General features: G+C 43.3%; 2 protein-coding genes and 1 non-coding gene across 9 annotated transcripts in view; all 3 read left to right on the top strand.

The window, feature by feature from the left end:
* RIPK1 (receptor interacting serine/threonine kinase 1) overlaps positions 1-2748 on the top strand; it is a 41196-nt gene extending 38448 nt beyond the window's left edge. For all 4 annotated transcript variants that reach the window (XM_030314946.1, XM_030314947.1, XM_030314945.1 and 1 more), the window contains exon 11: positions 714-2748. In XM_030314946.1, coding sequence (XP_030170806.1) covers positions 714-1000 — 287 coding nt within the window. In that variant the 3' untranslated portion in view covers positions 1001-2748. The remainder of the gene's footprint in view (positions 1-713) is intronic.
* Positions 2749-6549: 3801 nt separating this feature from the next.
* Positions 6550-15943, top strand: part of BPHL (biphenyl hydrolase like) — a 38228-nt gene continuing 28834 nt past the window's right edge. Inside the window, exons 1-2 of one of the 4 annotated variants that reach the window (XM_030314939.2) lie at positions 6550-6680; positions 14366-14469. In XM_030314939.2, coding sequence (XP_030170799.1) covers positions 6574-6680; positions 14366-14469 — 211 coding nt within the window. In that variant the 5' untranslated portion in view covers positions 6550-6573. Of the gene's footprint in view, positions 6681-6860; positions 7011-9618; positions 9984-14365; positions 14470-15943 lie in introns of those variants that run through there. The other 3 variants (XM_030314942.1, XM_030314940.1, XM_030314941.1) reach the window with 3 other exon arrangements.
* Positions 10550-10656, top strand: LOC115515083. The gene has a single exon (XR_003969149.1). It is a non-coding gene; the product is annotated as a U6 spliceosomal RNA (small nuclear RNA).

Genomic DNA, 15943 nt, shown 5'->3' with positions numbered 1-15943 from the left:
AAAAAATGAGATGTCTTTTCCCTTATGTTCAGCTTTTTGAGGTAGGGTGTGGATCAAGGAAAATGTGTGTGGTGGTTATTTTATATTTTAGCCTCCTTTTGTTATTTTTATGAAGGACAAGGGGAAAGAATGAGTAGAAAGAGAGGTTGTGGCTGTAGAAGAGAAGACAGACTTAGGGTAGAGGAGAAATGAGTCCCAAAATAGACCTTGAAAAGTAGATCCCTCATTCCTTAAAAGACCAGGGAAGTCACTGTAATTGAACAAATTCACACTTGATGGTCTGTCTCCTTAATAAGAGAAAAGTTAACTGTTGGGTGCAGGGGATTAGGAGTTGAATGACCTTAATTCTGCCAAATGTAAGTGGAAAATGACAAAAGGAACAAAAGTGGTGTTTTCCCTCATTACATCAGGAAGGTCTGATATTAATATGGCCGTTATAGCCTAGTAGCCAAGCAGGGGTTTCATTCCCAAAGCCATCAGCTGTGGCTCAGTGTTGCATGTGCTATGAGGAAGGGGTTCTCTATTGTATTCATATCAACACTCCAAATAGGCTTCCAGACATGGAAAGCATCACCCAATGAGTCAATAACTATATAATTTAGAAGTTATCTTTTTTTTTTACTGTCTCCTGGGACTCTTTCTACAGGTTTTTGAAGCTAGAATGTTCCAAATGGGTCAAAGCTTTATGTCTTCTTCTCTTTTCTGTTTGGCAGATAATATCACTAGTCTGACTGATAAACATCTGGACCCAGTCAGGGAAAATCTGGGAAGGCAATGGAAAAACTGTGCACGTAAGCTGGGCTTCACTGAATCTCAGATTGATGAAATTGACCATGACTATGAGCGAGATGGACTAAAAGAAAAGGTTTACCAGATGCTCCAAAAGTGGCTGATGAGAGAAGGCAGTAAGGGAGCCACAGTAGGAAAGCTGGCCTATGCACTCTACCAGTGTTCAAGAATAGACCTTCTGAATTATTTGATACACATCAGCCAGAGCTAATTCCAGAACAGGCTTTGGCAGCATAAGGTAATCTCACTTAGTAACACACTGAAAATGTGCTGCCTCAGAATGTTCAGAATTCTTTCCTTCCTGATAGAGGTTCTATGTCTGCATAAAATTCTCCTGCATCCCATAGCTGGAGCATGGGAAAGAAATCTACAGCAAACAACCCACTAACCAGGAAGATCTATTAATGGTCAAGCCCCCCCCCCCCACAAAAAAAAAAGCCTAATTGGGTTTTGAAAGGGAGAGGGGAGGTATTTGAGGAAGATAATTTTGTTTCAGTATATTCCATAACCTTCAGTGATGCTATTCATTTCATTTCCTGGAGTTTTGTTTGAGAAGGAAAAGCAAATTCAGAGAAATGTAAACTAAGTCAACTTTCTTACCTTATGCTCTCTTCTCCATGTAGGCTCCAATTATAACCAGAGTACAGTGAAATTGCAAGTTCTCTTCAAATAGTTTTTTTTTTTTTTATTAAAACTACAGTTCATTCCAAAGCTATAAGGTCTGTTAACTTCAGTATCAAATGTTGTATCAGTCACTACAGGCTTTAAAAATTACATGCAATCACCACTCCATAAATTAGCTGAATGGATTTTAAGGAGTAAGGAGAAAAAAAATAGAGAACAAAAATATCAGAATTTTCCATTTGTTGCAAGGAATTGCTACTAATTGTGGTTAACTACAAAAATTTTTGACTAAGTTTTTAAGTTCTTTCCTAGCATTCTGATACTTTATATATTTTCCCAACCTCTGCCCTGAAGAGGGAGCATGTATGCTCTGACTGGAGCTTTGGGGCTGATCACTGTTGAGCAGCTTCCTCAGTTTACCCCAGGATTCTGTAGAAATTTCTTCTTTTTGTGTGTGTGTGAACTGTGATGTCAAAAAAGGACTGCTTCAAAGCTTGGTCACTGTGCCTTTAGCTAGCATCATTCACAGTCCTCCTGAAACTCAGGAATGAGTGAAGGAACCAGAAGACCAGAAGACTGAAGCCAACCAGGCCATCCAGTATCACTGTCTGCACTTTGATAAACAGAGAGGGTATGTCATTGTGCTTAGCCCTTCCAGGAGGGAGAGAAGGATGCAGCATGGTGACTCCGGCTGTCAGAACAGATTCTAGGAACTGGTGATTGATAACAGTATTGTGGTTCTGGTTCTAAATCCCCTCTGGCCCTAAATGATATACATACACACACACACCCCTGAGGTGGGACTGTAAAACAGGATTTCTCAACTTCTGCACTATTGGGATCTTGGGCCAGGTAATTCTTTCTTGTGGGGGCTGCCCTGTGCATTGGAGGATTTGGATGTTTGAAAGTGCCCTCTACCTGCTAGAAGCCAATAGTGCTGTTCTCCCCTACTCTATCTTCAGTTGTGACAAGACACTGCCACATACATGTTCCCTGGAAGTGCAAAACCGCCCCCGGTTGAGAAGAGCAGTGCCATAAAGTAATGAACCTCAGCCCCTTATCCACAGATATCCAGGCTCACTATTAGTTGCCACATAGCATTCGATCACATAGACCAAAAGGAAAATTGAACGGGGAAAGAGTCCCAGGCTTTGCTGGGGTGGGGGTGGGGGTGGGGGTGGATCATTGCTTTTCTAAATGTATCCCTTGTACCTCTGTCCTCTAACAGTATTTAAATTTTCTAAATTCCCAAGAGATTTAATGATCAATGTTTTAAGAGGCAAAAATGGAATGTATTTTTAATGGCCTTCTAAAAATAAAATTTTGTACCTCAAATATAAGTAATTGAAATGATGTGTTTGTAAACGAAACTGTTTGGGCTTCTCCACGTAGGTTGACATTTCCTGTATGAACTCTCCTTTTCACCCTCCCGCTATTAGCAGGCAAGAGGAAGTGATGGTATAAAGGGGAAGCTTCTGGACAGCGCTATTTGTCTCTCAGGATGAAAACTTGCTGCCTTGAGAGCCTGCAGCATTGCTGTCCTTCAAACATGATTCAGAAGTCCTTCCTCCAGCCCCCACTCTGTCAAAACTGGGCTGAAAAGAGCCAAATTTGTATCTAAGGAGTTTCAATACAAGAAAATCAATTGGGTAGAAAATCAGTTAAGTGAGATGACACAGACTACAAGATGAGAGAGAAGCCTATCCATACCTTTGTTCCAAAAAAGATATTCAGACCCTAAGGTTACTACTGGTAAATAACACCTCCAGCTCTCTCAGCTTTGTGATATCAGTATATTTTCCACTTGTTGCTGTGGTTTCAGTATTTGTTTTGGCTCCATAAAATGAAATTAGGTCTTCAGGAATGGTTCTTTCTTTCTCAGAAAATGGTTTAAATAGTATTTTGATGTACATTTTAATGTGCACTACTTCTAAAAGTTTTTTTTTTTTTAATAATAATATAAATAAAACTAGGTGTTTACTAAGATAAAGGGCTTAGCCAATTTCAGATAAAAGTGTTTTCCATCAGAAGTGGGCTGTGACAGGGCACCTGGGTGGCTCAGTCGGTTGAGCATCCGACTTTGACTCAGGTCATGATCTCACGGTCTGCCAGTTCCAGCCCTGCGTCGCACTCTGTGCTGACAGCTCAGAGCCTGGAGCCTGCTTTGGATTCTGTGTCTCACTCTCTGCCCCTCCCCTGTTTATGCTCTCTCTCTCTCTCTCTCTCTCTCTCTCTCTCAAAAATGAATAAACATGAAAAAAAAAAGTGGGCTGTGACACTACAGTGGAAAACAAGCTCAAGCTGACTTTATGAATGGTAAAAATTTCCTTGCCACAATGTGCAAAAGTAGATGGTATTAATTCTAATTTCTCTCGATACAAGGGTAACCATGTCAATGAGATCAATTCTTTTTGTCACATCTGTTGTAGGATAAAAAATATCTACTAACCGCCAAAACTGAATTTAATACAAAATCATGGTTTAATTTTTAAATTTACTTTATTTAGCCCATTGGGTTTTAATTTTTTAGGAGGAGTAAGAAGTGAAATATTGATGGTTTTTGCCCATTGCAATCAGCCAGGGTTAATGTGCAGTTTCACTAAAAAGGACTAAAGTGAAACAAAACATGGGGCGCCTGGGTGGCGCAGTTGGTTAAGCGTCCGACTTCAGCCAGGTCACGATCTCACGGTCCGTGAGTTCGAGCCCCGCGTCAGGCTCTGGGCTGATGGCTCGGAGCCTGGAGCCTGTTTCCGATTCTGTGTCTCCCTCTCTCTCTGCCCCTCCCCCGTTCATGCTCTGTCTCTCTCTGTCCCAAAAATAAATAAAAACGTTGGAAAAAAACAAAAAAATAAAGTGAAACAAAACAAAACAAAACAGAACAAAATGAGGAGTAAGAAGTGAAATACTGATGGTTTTGCCCATTGCAATCAGCTAGGGTTAAAGTGCAATTTCACTGAAAAGGACTGAAGTGAAACAAAACAAAACAAAACAAAACACTAGGTATTTATATGTTCAAGATCTTAGAAGCATCTGAAAGTGTTTTTATATTTTATTTTTACTTTTTGTATTATTATTTTTAAAGTAACCCAACCTGGGTCTTGAACTCCTGACTCCTAGATCAAGAGACCAAGAGTCTCAGGCTCTACCCACTGAGCTAGCCAGGCACCCCCAAAGAAGCATCTGGTTACAAAGAAATCATTGAAGGCCTAATGCTGTTACAGTGAATTCCACAACACATAACAATCCAAATACAGGTTCTGAAACCAAGCAGGCTTAAATTCTCCTCTGTACTCTAGCTATGTACTCAAGGCCTGCTTCCTAACCTCTCTTAATCTCAGTTTCCTCATTTTATAAATAGGCCAATAAGGTTGATGTGAGGATTAAAATAATGCATCATAAGGTGCCTGGCACAAAGTTACTCTTTAATCAAAACTGCACAGTAGTGTTATACATAAAGGACTAGTTCTCAAGTGTACACTTAAAAATAAATTGTAACCAATAACTTAAATCTACCATTTTTCACAGTGCTACCATTTTTGCTGATTTATCAGTGGGATAACGTATTAAAAATTGTACAGACAACTATTTTTAACTCTCATGATCTCTGATAAATCCCAGTCAACCTCTCAGGAAAAAGTAAGGAAACGTTGACCCACCAAAGATTTCTGAAAGTCAGATGATAACAGCTGAACTGTATTTCTCTTTCCTTCTATGCAGGAAATTGATGTAGTAGATTTATGTTGAAAGAAAATTTTTGCCCAAGAAACTCAAATGGGCCAGTGAGGATACTGCAGGTATCAGAACCCCCATGGCTGTAACATGTTACATAATGTCTCAAAGTTCATATTATGGCATGTGTCAGAATTTCCATCCTTTTTTTTTTTTTTTAATCTTTGAACGTTTATTTTTGAAAGGGGGAGGGGAGGGCAGAGAGGGAAGGAGACAGAATCTGAAGCAGGCTCCAGGTTCTGACGTGACAGCACAGAGCCCATGTGGGGCTGGAACTCACAAACCCTGAGATCGGGACCTGAGCCACAGTTGGTGGCTTACCCAACTGAGCCACCCAGGCGTCCCTCCATCTTCTTTACAGAACAACATTCCATTATATGTATACACAGGTATAAACCTTCATCCCTCCATTGACATATGGGTTGCTTTCCAATTTTCCACTTTGGCTATTGTGAATAATGCTATGACCATAAATAGCTTTGAGACACATCAATTCTTTGGGGGTATATACCCACAGGTGGAATTGCTAGATCATATAATTGTACGTTTAATTTTTTTGAGCACCCGCCATGCTATTTTCCACCACCACTGCACTATTTTGTATTCCCACCAGCAGCGCACAGGGTTCCAATTTCTCCACATATTCACCAACACTATTTTTTTTTTTTTACAATAGCCATACCAAGCAATGAGTATGAGGTAATATGAAGGAAAAAAAAATAATGCCATCATTCCTAGAAGCAAATGCATTTCACTCCACCGACTGCAGCCAGCCTTGAAGCCTCCTTCTCCGTCCACAGGTCCCTCCTCACCACCCACTCCCTGAGAAGGGCGGGATGGGGGAGGGGTGCAGCCTCGCCTCTCTGGAGGGACTGGTCACCGCGGCGGTGGGAGGGCAAAGCCGACTGGGACGTACCCCTCGTAAGCCAGAGCTGGCACCCCGAGAGCAGACGATCTGTGTTGCGGTACCACTGGGACTTCGAGCCCCGTTACTGACAAGGGTCACAAAGAGCCCGGCGGGCTACGGGTCCTAGCATCCCGGCGTGACAAGCCGAAGCGGGCGATAGGCTCTGGCCGGAAGTTCAGGAGCAGCGGGGTTTTGTCGCGGCAAGGCGGAGGGTGTTGAGGGCGGCGGCTAGACCTTGGCGCTTGCATGTTTCCTGGCGACGGGGCGTAGCGGGACGTAGTGGGGCGGGGCGCAGGCTTGTTCTCAGGCGGTGAGGGGCGGGGGGGGGGGTGGACGCGGGGCGGGGGGGGGGGGGGGCCGCGGGGCGGGGGGGGGGTGGACGCGGGGCGGGGGGGGGTGGACGCGGGGCGGGGGGGGGTGGACGCGGGGCGGGGGGGGGTGGACGCGGGGCGGGGGGGGGTGGACGCGGGGCGGGAGGTGGAGCCGGCGCATGCGCGCTCCGGGGCTCCTCGGAACCTGTGACCATGGCTGAAGTGCTGGGCGGCCGTGCAGTGCGGCAGGTGCGGCTACTCCTGTCGGTGCTGAAGCCAGGGAACCACGTCCCGCATGCTGGGCCTGCAGCCGCATTCGGGTAATGATGCCCGCTTCCCTCCGGGGGCCCCTGCGGCCAGGGTTGCGTGCTGGGGGGCAGTGGGAGGGCAACCCGCCAGCCAGGAGGCGGGCGGGCAGGGCGGTGCGGGTTGCTGCCGTGGGCGCAGCCTCGCTGCCCTCTCGCCCTTTGCTCCAAGACCCGAGCCTGTCCCACGTGGGTGCGCGGGAGGCGGTGGAAGTAACCACTTCTGCTGCTCCTGGCCTTGGCACTGCAGCCGTGCGTCGGCTTCAGTTCTGTGACTCGAGAGCCCTAAAGGACTTGGGTGATGGAGTCCAAGCCCCTCATTGTGGAGACGAGAGACCCAGGGAGGTAACGTAATTTGCCCATAGTTACGGACACACTCATGACCGAGATTAGAATCTCAAACCCTTCATTCTTAGTTGGCTGCTCTGCCCTGTGTCTTCACACCCTCAGGGCTCCAGTGTCTCCTGCTTCTTATATCAAAAACCAGCCTGAGAATCTCCTTAACCTATGAGCTGTTGTAGTCAGGCCCAAGCCCCTGAGTCATCGTTGTCACCTTCTTGTACTCCTTCTTTTTTCTTTTTCTTTTTTCCCCTTATTTTGAACTGTAATGTGCAAAAAAACCACCTTGGGAACCTGGGAAAATTCACAATCCTTGGCCTGACTCTCAGAGCTTATGGTGTAGGTGGAGAAAGCCAAGAATTTGTCTTTTTCTTTTCTGACCCTCCCTATCCCTCATGCATATTTCGAGATAAAACAACAAAAACAGCTAGATTAATCTCTGACCTACCGTCTTTTTTTTTAAATGTTTATTTATTTATTTTATTTATTTGTTTTAAGGGAGAGAGGGAATCCCAAGCAGGCTCCACGCTCAGTGCAGAGCCCCACTTGGGGCTGGACCCCACAACCATGAGATCATGACCTGAGCCAAAACCAAGAGCCCCAGGCTTAACGAACTGAGCTATCCAGGCGCCCTCCCCCTTTTTTAAATGTCTGACCTGTCTTAAAAATGGGTGTTCTTGGCCCCAAGAGATACTAAGCAGAAAATGTAGTTAGAGCAGCATGAAACTTGCTTTACTTTATTCTCTCTACCTGTACACAAATGTACACAGGATATGTATGCAATTAACTGCTGATGGATCAGTTCCATTTATAGGAAAAGTCAAATGCTAGATGGGTACCTGGCATTCAGAATTTGAGTTGATCTGGGGCGCCTGGGTGGTTCAGACGGTTAAGCAACTGACTTAGGCTCAGGTTATGATCTCACGGTTTGTGAGTTCGAGCCCCACATTGGGCTCTGTGCTGACAGCTCAGAGCCTGGAGCCTGCTTTGGATTCTGTGTCTCCATCTGTCTCTGCCCCACCCCTGCTTGCACCCTGTCTCTCAAAAATGAATAAATGTTAAAAAAAAATTTAGAATTTGAGTTGATCTAATGTGGAAACTTCTCATTTGAAAGTTTGATTTGGAAGGAGAAGGGAAAAATCTGACCAGCTTTAAATTTTTATGTTGTGATTAACTAGTTCTTGAATTTCATATTTGATTTATTTAAATTCTTTTTAAATATTTTAGAACTTTTAGGAGACTTTTGGGACTATTTTAATACAGATGGAAAAATATGTCAATGTTCACAGCTGTATAAATCTACATGGAAAAATGGAAATTTATCCAGTTTCCAATTTGCAGAAAGAGATTGAAATAAGGTTACTATGTGCCAGTACCCAAGTTAAGATAGGTTATTTCATGGTTGCAGGAAGGCCCCATCCATTTAATGTAAATCGTTCTTCCTAAAACATCTCTGAAAAACCGGTTTCTCTGGATTTCAAACTGCCATTTCATAAATGCATTTGCAAGTTGATATTACATGTAATCAGAGAAAACCAGCAGTGGTATTCGTTAATCCTGAAATGAGGCTGCAGCCCAATGTAAGCAGGTGAAAGCGCTGCTTTTAAAACCTTTGCCTCAGAACAGCCGGTGCCCAACCTACACTTGAGTTGTGTTCCAAAAGCTTGTTTTTGTAAGTCTGTTGTTTGGAACTCTCTTTTTTATTTTGTAGTCTGTAAAGTGGTTTGTTCCAGGACCGGGTAAGAAGGCTTTTCTACCTGCAGTTGTATGTCACGTACAGTTACAGTATTAGTAATTTATAGAACCTAAAAAGCTGTCGGAAGAAAACTGTTTTCTGATGTCAACCTTGGGATGATCTGCCTGAGAATCAAAGACCCTCCTTTCCCTGGCACTGCCTTGTTCCTTCTGTCTGGCAGTCCGGGTGAGTGGCCCCAGGGCTAGAGCCCTGTTGGGGACTTTGTTCAGCTTCCAGGTTACAGAAAAAACAAGGCCTCTGGTGTTTACAAGGCTGCATTGCTACTTCCGAGCTGCACAAATGTAAGCAAGTTACTTAATCTCTCCGAGCCAAGTGCCTTGCACTTCTGAGGATTTGAGACAATAAATGTAAAAGTCCTGGGATATAATAATAATTCACTAATTAATAGCTACAATTAGTAATGATACAGATAAGAACATCTAATAATGCAGTGTGTAAAAGATGCAAAATAAGTCCTCAAAATTCATTTAATTCCAAGCCCTAGGGGGTAGCTAATACTTTATTGAGCTAATGGTTACTTTGGAAAAAATATACAACAGAAATAGCCGAACATAAGAGATACAGAGAATGTGTAGGACTTTCAGAGTGAGGATGTGTTTTATTAATTGACCCCATTTTTCTTTTTTTTTTTTTTTTAATTTTTATAACATTTATTTTTTTGAGAGATGGAGGGCGGGGGCAGAGAGAGGGAGACACAGAATCCGAAGTAAGCTCCAGGCTCCAAGCTGTCAGCACAGAGCCTGATGTGGGGCTCAGACTCACAAACTGTGAGATCATGACTTGAGCTGAAGTCAGATGTTTAGCCGATTGAGCCACCCAGGTCTCCCTACCCCATTTTTATTTCTAAGCAAAGGGCAAAATGCCAAAGGCTCTGATGTCATACACTCAGGTATAAATAACTAGTAATGTGACTGGGGCAAGTTGTCTAAACACTCCAATCTTCAGGTTCCTCAAAGGTAAAATTAGGGTAAATATAATGTAAGCTCTTAGTAGAGTTCATTATTTAGCTTAATAATGAAACTAAATGTGAGTTTTAGTTTATTTTCTGCAAGCTGTTAAATTCTTGCTTTCCACCACAGTAAACTTTCCTTCTTTGAAGGGAGCAGCTCAAGCCCCCTCAGTCCGGAAGATATTGTGTTGTATTGCTCCTGACCTCCTTCTAACCCTTTCACAAAATTGCCTATCCAGCCACCCAGAAAAAGAGAGTCAAGGACAAATATGAGGTAAGATATAGGCTATTCTAGGTGAGCGTGCCTTCCTATATAGGCTGTTTTCAATAGGGAGATAGGATTTTTTTTTTCCTTCTACAAGAAATTAACAGTATAGTTGTTCTCAACCTTGGTTGCTTATTGGAATCTCTTGGGAAATTAAAAAAAAACACAGATACTTGTATCCCACCACAGAGATTTTGATTTAGTACAGTCTGGGCATCTGGAGATTTAAATTTGCCAGATGATGCAAATCTAAGTTTGACCCTCACTGATATAGTGGGAAGTTGGAAATATTCTCATAAAAAGGGGCTGATTAGCAGCTGTGTAGATGTTGGTTAAGGTGTGGGGAACTTAGTGTCTGATGTCTGCACCCTCAGGATCTCCTGTATCCCCCAACTTCTCTGTCATAATACTAGGCAAACTGCATAGTACCTGCTAGTTGCAGATTTAATTATCTGTCTTTCCTGCCAGCCTCTAAACTACATGGAGGGCCCAAAGCAATAGGAGTTTAGGAAGTACATGAATGAATGAATAAATAGTACAGTAAAGTTTTGGTGTTATTGAAAGCACATGTCAGTGTGCTCACTGCAGCAGCACACATACTAAAATTGGACTGATACACAGAAGATTAGCATGGCCCCTGTGCAACGATGACACGCAAATTTGTGAAACCTCTCATATTTAAAAAAATAATAGAGGGGTGCCTGGGTGGCTCAGTGGGTTGAACATCCAACTTCGGCTCAGGGCATGATCTCACAGTCCGTGAGTTCGAGCCCCGCGTCGGGCTCTGTGCTGACAGCTCAGAGCCTGGAGCCTGCTTCGGATTCTGTGTCTCCCTCTCTCTCTGCCCCTCCCCCATTCTCTGTCTCTCTCTGTCTCAAAAATAAATAAACATTAAAAAATAAAAAAAATAAAAAAATAAAAGAAAAAGGAAGCACCTGTCAGGGTTCTGCCCCAGTCATTGAGTGATAGTCTCTCCCAGGATTGTCCTAGGCAGTTTATATATATTTTTTAAATGTTTGATTTATTTTTTTGAGAGAGTGCAAGCAGGCGAGGGGCAGAGAGTATCCAGAGTGGGCTCTGCATTGACAGCAGCGAGCCTGATGTGGGGCTTGAATTCCTGAACTGTGAGATCATGACCTGAGCCTAAGTCAGAGGTTCAGCTGACTGAGCCACCCGAGACACCCACTAGACAGTTAATGGTTTTAACTCTCCACAGGTGATTCTAATGAGCACACCTGCTTAAGAACACCTGGGTTAGAGAAGCAACGTGATTATTAGGGAGAAAGTGGTGGTAAAGATGGATTGACACCTGAAAGATTCATTTTTGGTCTTTATAAATTTTCTGAAGTTTTGTATACTTTTTCCTATGTAAGAGTTTGATTGTGGTTCAAGTAATAAGCACATTTCAGGGCCATCAAAGGCCTGGTCTCTGCAGCCTGATTTTTCTTTTAACACACATAACGTAAGGCCTGAATTACTGTCCAAGAGCCCCTTGATAAGCTGGAGAAAAAATGCTTTACTCATTTCATTGGTCTTATATTTATGTGAAAATAAATCGTTCAATAATTCTGTTGTTTAATAAAATGCTTTTTCTTGTATTTGTAATTGATTTGCTTTGATTTACTTTCATTCATAAACAGTTCTCTGCCCTGTTTCCTCCACCTGGAGATTGATGAAAGGTTTTTGGCAGCCTCCATTAACCCCAGTGGGTGGGCTGATATGATAGTGGCATGTACCTCTGGTGTGGTGACATACAGGATGTTGATGACAAGGCACTAGGGGCATTTTCTTTCCCCTCAGCCTAGCTTCAAGCCCCCTTGGCATTTGGCCCCAAACTGTGCTCACTCTTTGCCCCCGTACCCCTGCCAGACTGAACACTGCCTTTCCCCCGACATACGTCCCTTGCTTCCGGGCCTTTGATCATGCTATTTCTTCTTCTAGGAGCACCCTCCCCATCACAGTCTTTTTTTCAAAATTTTACTTCTCTTGGAAGTTAATTCAAATTCTACTTTTTCACTCCTCTTCAGATACCTCTACTCAACCCTGATAATGGTCTCTGTCTCCCTTCTTTTTTTTTTTTTAATTTTTTTTAATGTTTGCTTATTTTTGAGAGAGAGAGCATGAGCAGGGGAGAGGCAGAGAGAGAGGAGAGACAGAATCTGAAACAGGCTGCAGGCTCTGAGCTGTCAGCACAGAGCCCGACGCGGGGCTTGAACCCATGAACAGCGAGATCATGACCTGAGCCGAAGTCGGACGCTCAACCCACTGAGCCACCCAGGTGCCCCTGTCTCCCTTCTAAAACCATCTTCTGCCTTAGTAAACCCTTCCCTGACATTGAGTTCCATTATGCCAAATCTAGACTACATGGTTTTTACATTCATTTTAGGCAACCAAAGGATGGGATGGGGTTAATTGAGAGGAAAAGTTTGGAACAGGGAATCCAAACACAGGTATAGCAAAATGCAAAGGGAATATAGAGGTTTTTTGCAGAAGAGACTTCAGAATGATCACGAAAGCTGAAGGAAAGGAAGCCCCTGGAAGGCAGTGCCCTTGTGGGGGCCCCTGAGCAGATGCACCTAGTGAGAGCACACCCAGCCATGAAAACTTGGACGTTGAGAAAGATACTGTGCATAACCTCCTCACGGCACAAGATGATTCTTACAAGCATTCTTGAATACCGCCAAGGAAGGGAGACCCTCAAAGATCTTTAGGGCATGAGGTGTAATAAAGGTACATGTTATCACTAACATGAGCCATGCAAATGCTAGTCACCTCTAGTTAGGGAGCTGCCTCATTCCTGTGTAGTGAATATAGGAAACACTAATAACTTGTTCCAACCGGGCTCCTCATGCTTCTTGTCTCAGTCATAACCTACGCCTCCCCGGCAGATTGCAGAGCAAATCTCTTGTGTCTTTTATCTTCTCTCCTACTAGATTGTGGGCAAAACAGATGTGTCAATAAATGTTTGTGGAAATGAATCTTTATTACTAGAGTGTTATTTGCTTTTATCTGGATCCTAGAGCCATCTGAACAGTAAAAATGAATGGCTCAAAAGAATAGGACATTGATAAGTAACATGGCAGTGTCAGTATGCCACCACGCTTGTTCAGTGGCTTTGTTACTGCTCCTCATAATTTTCCTATAGGTAATGAGCTTATGGTTATGTCCCAGCTTTATTACCACCCAATTCTGTCATATTTGCAGAAGTTGTGTTAAGACTTGGTGTACCTGCATTCAGCACATCCATTTCTGCATGCTCATTTGAAATGGGCGATGACATGAAACCCAAAGAGGAAAGAGCACCTCATTTTGTAAAAAGGGCTTCATTTCAATAAGCATTTTAACTAACTGCAGAAATAGGGATAAAGAGTATATAAAAGAAAAAGAGAGGCAGCGGTTAATTTAAATTCCTTAATATTCTGTGTGGAGAAGAGGAGCACCTCCTTCTCGCATCTGTCTTGGCATACCAAAATGTCCCTTCCGTGTGTCACTCAGCTGTCTGGGAAATTGGTGGGAAGGCTGTTAGGGCCTGATGCAGGAGCCATGTATGTGTTCTATTGCTATATATCCCTGCATAGTCGTTTTAGAGCTTCTGGAAGAGCAGGAGAGGACAGTTTCTTCAGAGAAGGACCCTTGGTAAGGTACACATGTGAGTCAGAGCAGACCCTGGCCTTGATTCTGGCCCAAGGTGCACTCCTGTGCCAACATGTCCAGTTAGATCCTGTGTCGGAGGTTTTGGGCCAAGGAGGGTCCACGGTACAGGGGAGGGCTCTTGGGATGGAAGCTTATGGACCTGGCTGTTTAACAACACAAATATTTCAACATGTTAAAAACCGGTCTGGCCATAGCAGTGCAGACAGGCATTCCTGCTAAGAATGCTTCTGTGGCTGGCTAGGGAACATGAGAGGCCATACTCCTAAAGGACTGCCTGGGGACCCCTGAGACCATCTCACCTTTAGGAACTCTGTCGATGCAGCTGAAGTTCAGGTAATCCCTTTAGATCTGTTCCAAGGTCTGCCCTGTTGTTGCTGACCCTAATGTTCCATTGTGTGGAGCTCCTGTGTCAGCCTGCACACTGGCCCCCTGGCTTCCAGCTCACCAGGCATATGCCCATGGGACCTGTGTGGCCACTGGTTGCAGCAACATGTCAGTACTTTTGTAGGGTAAGTCCTGGGCTGGTGTTGTAGGATATTCACATATGAAGGCACAGTTCAGATCTGCAGTCTAGAAAGGTCCCTTTTCAGGTTGGAAAAACTTCAGCACACATCAGAGTAATCCAAGAAGCCTGAGGAGGGTCCTGGAGCTGACGCGGGTATGTAAAAGGATGATTTTGTCATATTAACATTTGTGCTAAGTAATTTTTCTTTGGGGATGGGATTTTTCTCTTCCAGCACCTCAGTAACCTCTGCCAAAGTGGCTGTGAATGGTGTCCACTTGCATTATCAGCGGACTGGAGAGGGAGAGCATGCGGTCCTGCTGCTTCCTGGAATGTTGGGTCTGGAAGTTTTTTCATGGAATTTGCATGCTGTGTAGTCTAGGATGCATTCACAATAGTAGATGCCAAATGTTGATTATTAACGTTAGTGTTTTGCTGAAATGCTTTAAGTGTTTTATTTATTTATTTGTGAGAGAGGGAGGGAGACGCAGAATCTGAAGCAGGCTCCAGGCTCTGAGCTGTCGGTGCAGAGCCCGACACGGGGTTTGAACCCATGAACCATGAGATCATGACCCGAACCAAAGCCAAACGCTCAACTGATGAGCCCCCCAGCCACCCCTTAAATGCTTTAATATTTGCTACAAATTTAAGTGACTCAGAAAAGAAAGGCAACCTTTTACTCTATGTAGTCTTTATTCTTTTAAATACCCGGGTTTTTTTCTCCTACAGACATACTGTGTAGTTGCCTACAATTTAGGAAGATGATAGGAGTCGAGGAAAGGGGTGTGGGAAGAAGGGATAGATGAAGCTAGAAGATGAGCTAGTGACCAACCATCCCAGTGTGCCTGGAATTGAGGGGTTCCAGGATACAAGACTTCCAGTGCTAAAACATGGATTGCCCTGTTGCAGTTGATTATATGCTCAATTAAAATAAGAGCTAAGAACAAGCTTAGTTTAAAGACTTTTTGTGAATCAAAATTAAATTGGCATGAATGGAGCATGGTGAAGCCAACTGAATCTGTCTCATTTTCCAGATAAGTAATTTACATGTAGACAGTTTAGGGGGATAATTTCCAGCAATCCCAGGACATCTCAGATTTGGTTTTAAGGGTTTTAATATTGTTTTGACTTAGTTAAATAATCCCAATATATACTATTTCCTTATGACTTTTTTCTTCTAAAATAAAATGCTAAAATTTTCAATTACTTGATGGTTCCACTTGACTGAGCCTTAGCTGATTGTGGTACTATTGTAGCTATTGAAGCATCTTTGTCTAGATAGTATTTAGTATTTTTTTTTTCCTCCTAAGCTTCAAAGGAGGAGATTTACTCCATTGACTGGTGTAGGTCTAAAGGTATCTGTAAAGTAGTGAACAAGTTACCGGCTTAAATTTCCATTATTTCAGTATTGTGATCGTGATCCAGGTATAAAAAACTTTTCATAACTTAATTTCTTTATGTAAAACGTTAACCTGATCCCCAAATTAAAAACAGTGAGATTCTCTCTTCCAGTCCTCTGTCACCTAGTATCCAGTACCCTTCCCCACAGGCAACCAGTATTGTGTTTCCTTCTCAGGTATCATATACTGGTAACTATTCCTTAAAATAATTTTTTAAAGGTTTTAGTGTTCTTTAGTATTTAGTATTTGGTATTCAGATGTATACCTGTGTGCCAGAAAGGAAGCGTCTCATCATTTCTGAAATTGGTCTTGAGATAAACTGTTCCCTTTTCCCACCTTCTCACCTCCTCCACCTCCTTCAGGGTGGTTCCCATGTGGAAGTCTCTTCAGCCCAGGGACCACAAGAGATGCTT

Source organism: Lynx canadensis, chromosome B2 (genome assembly GCF_007474595.2).
Source record: "Lynx canadensis isolate LIC74 chromosome B2, mLynCan4.pri.v2, whole genome shotgun sequence".
Lineage (NCBI taxonomy): Eukaryota > Metazoa > Chordata > Mammalia > Carnivora > Felidae > Lynx > Lynx canadensis.
This window is presented reverse-complemented; position numbering and strand designations above follow the sequence as displayed.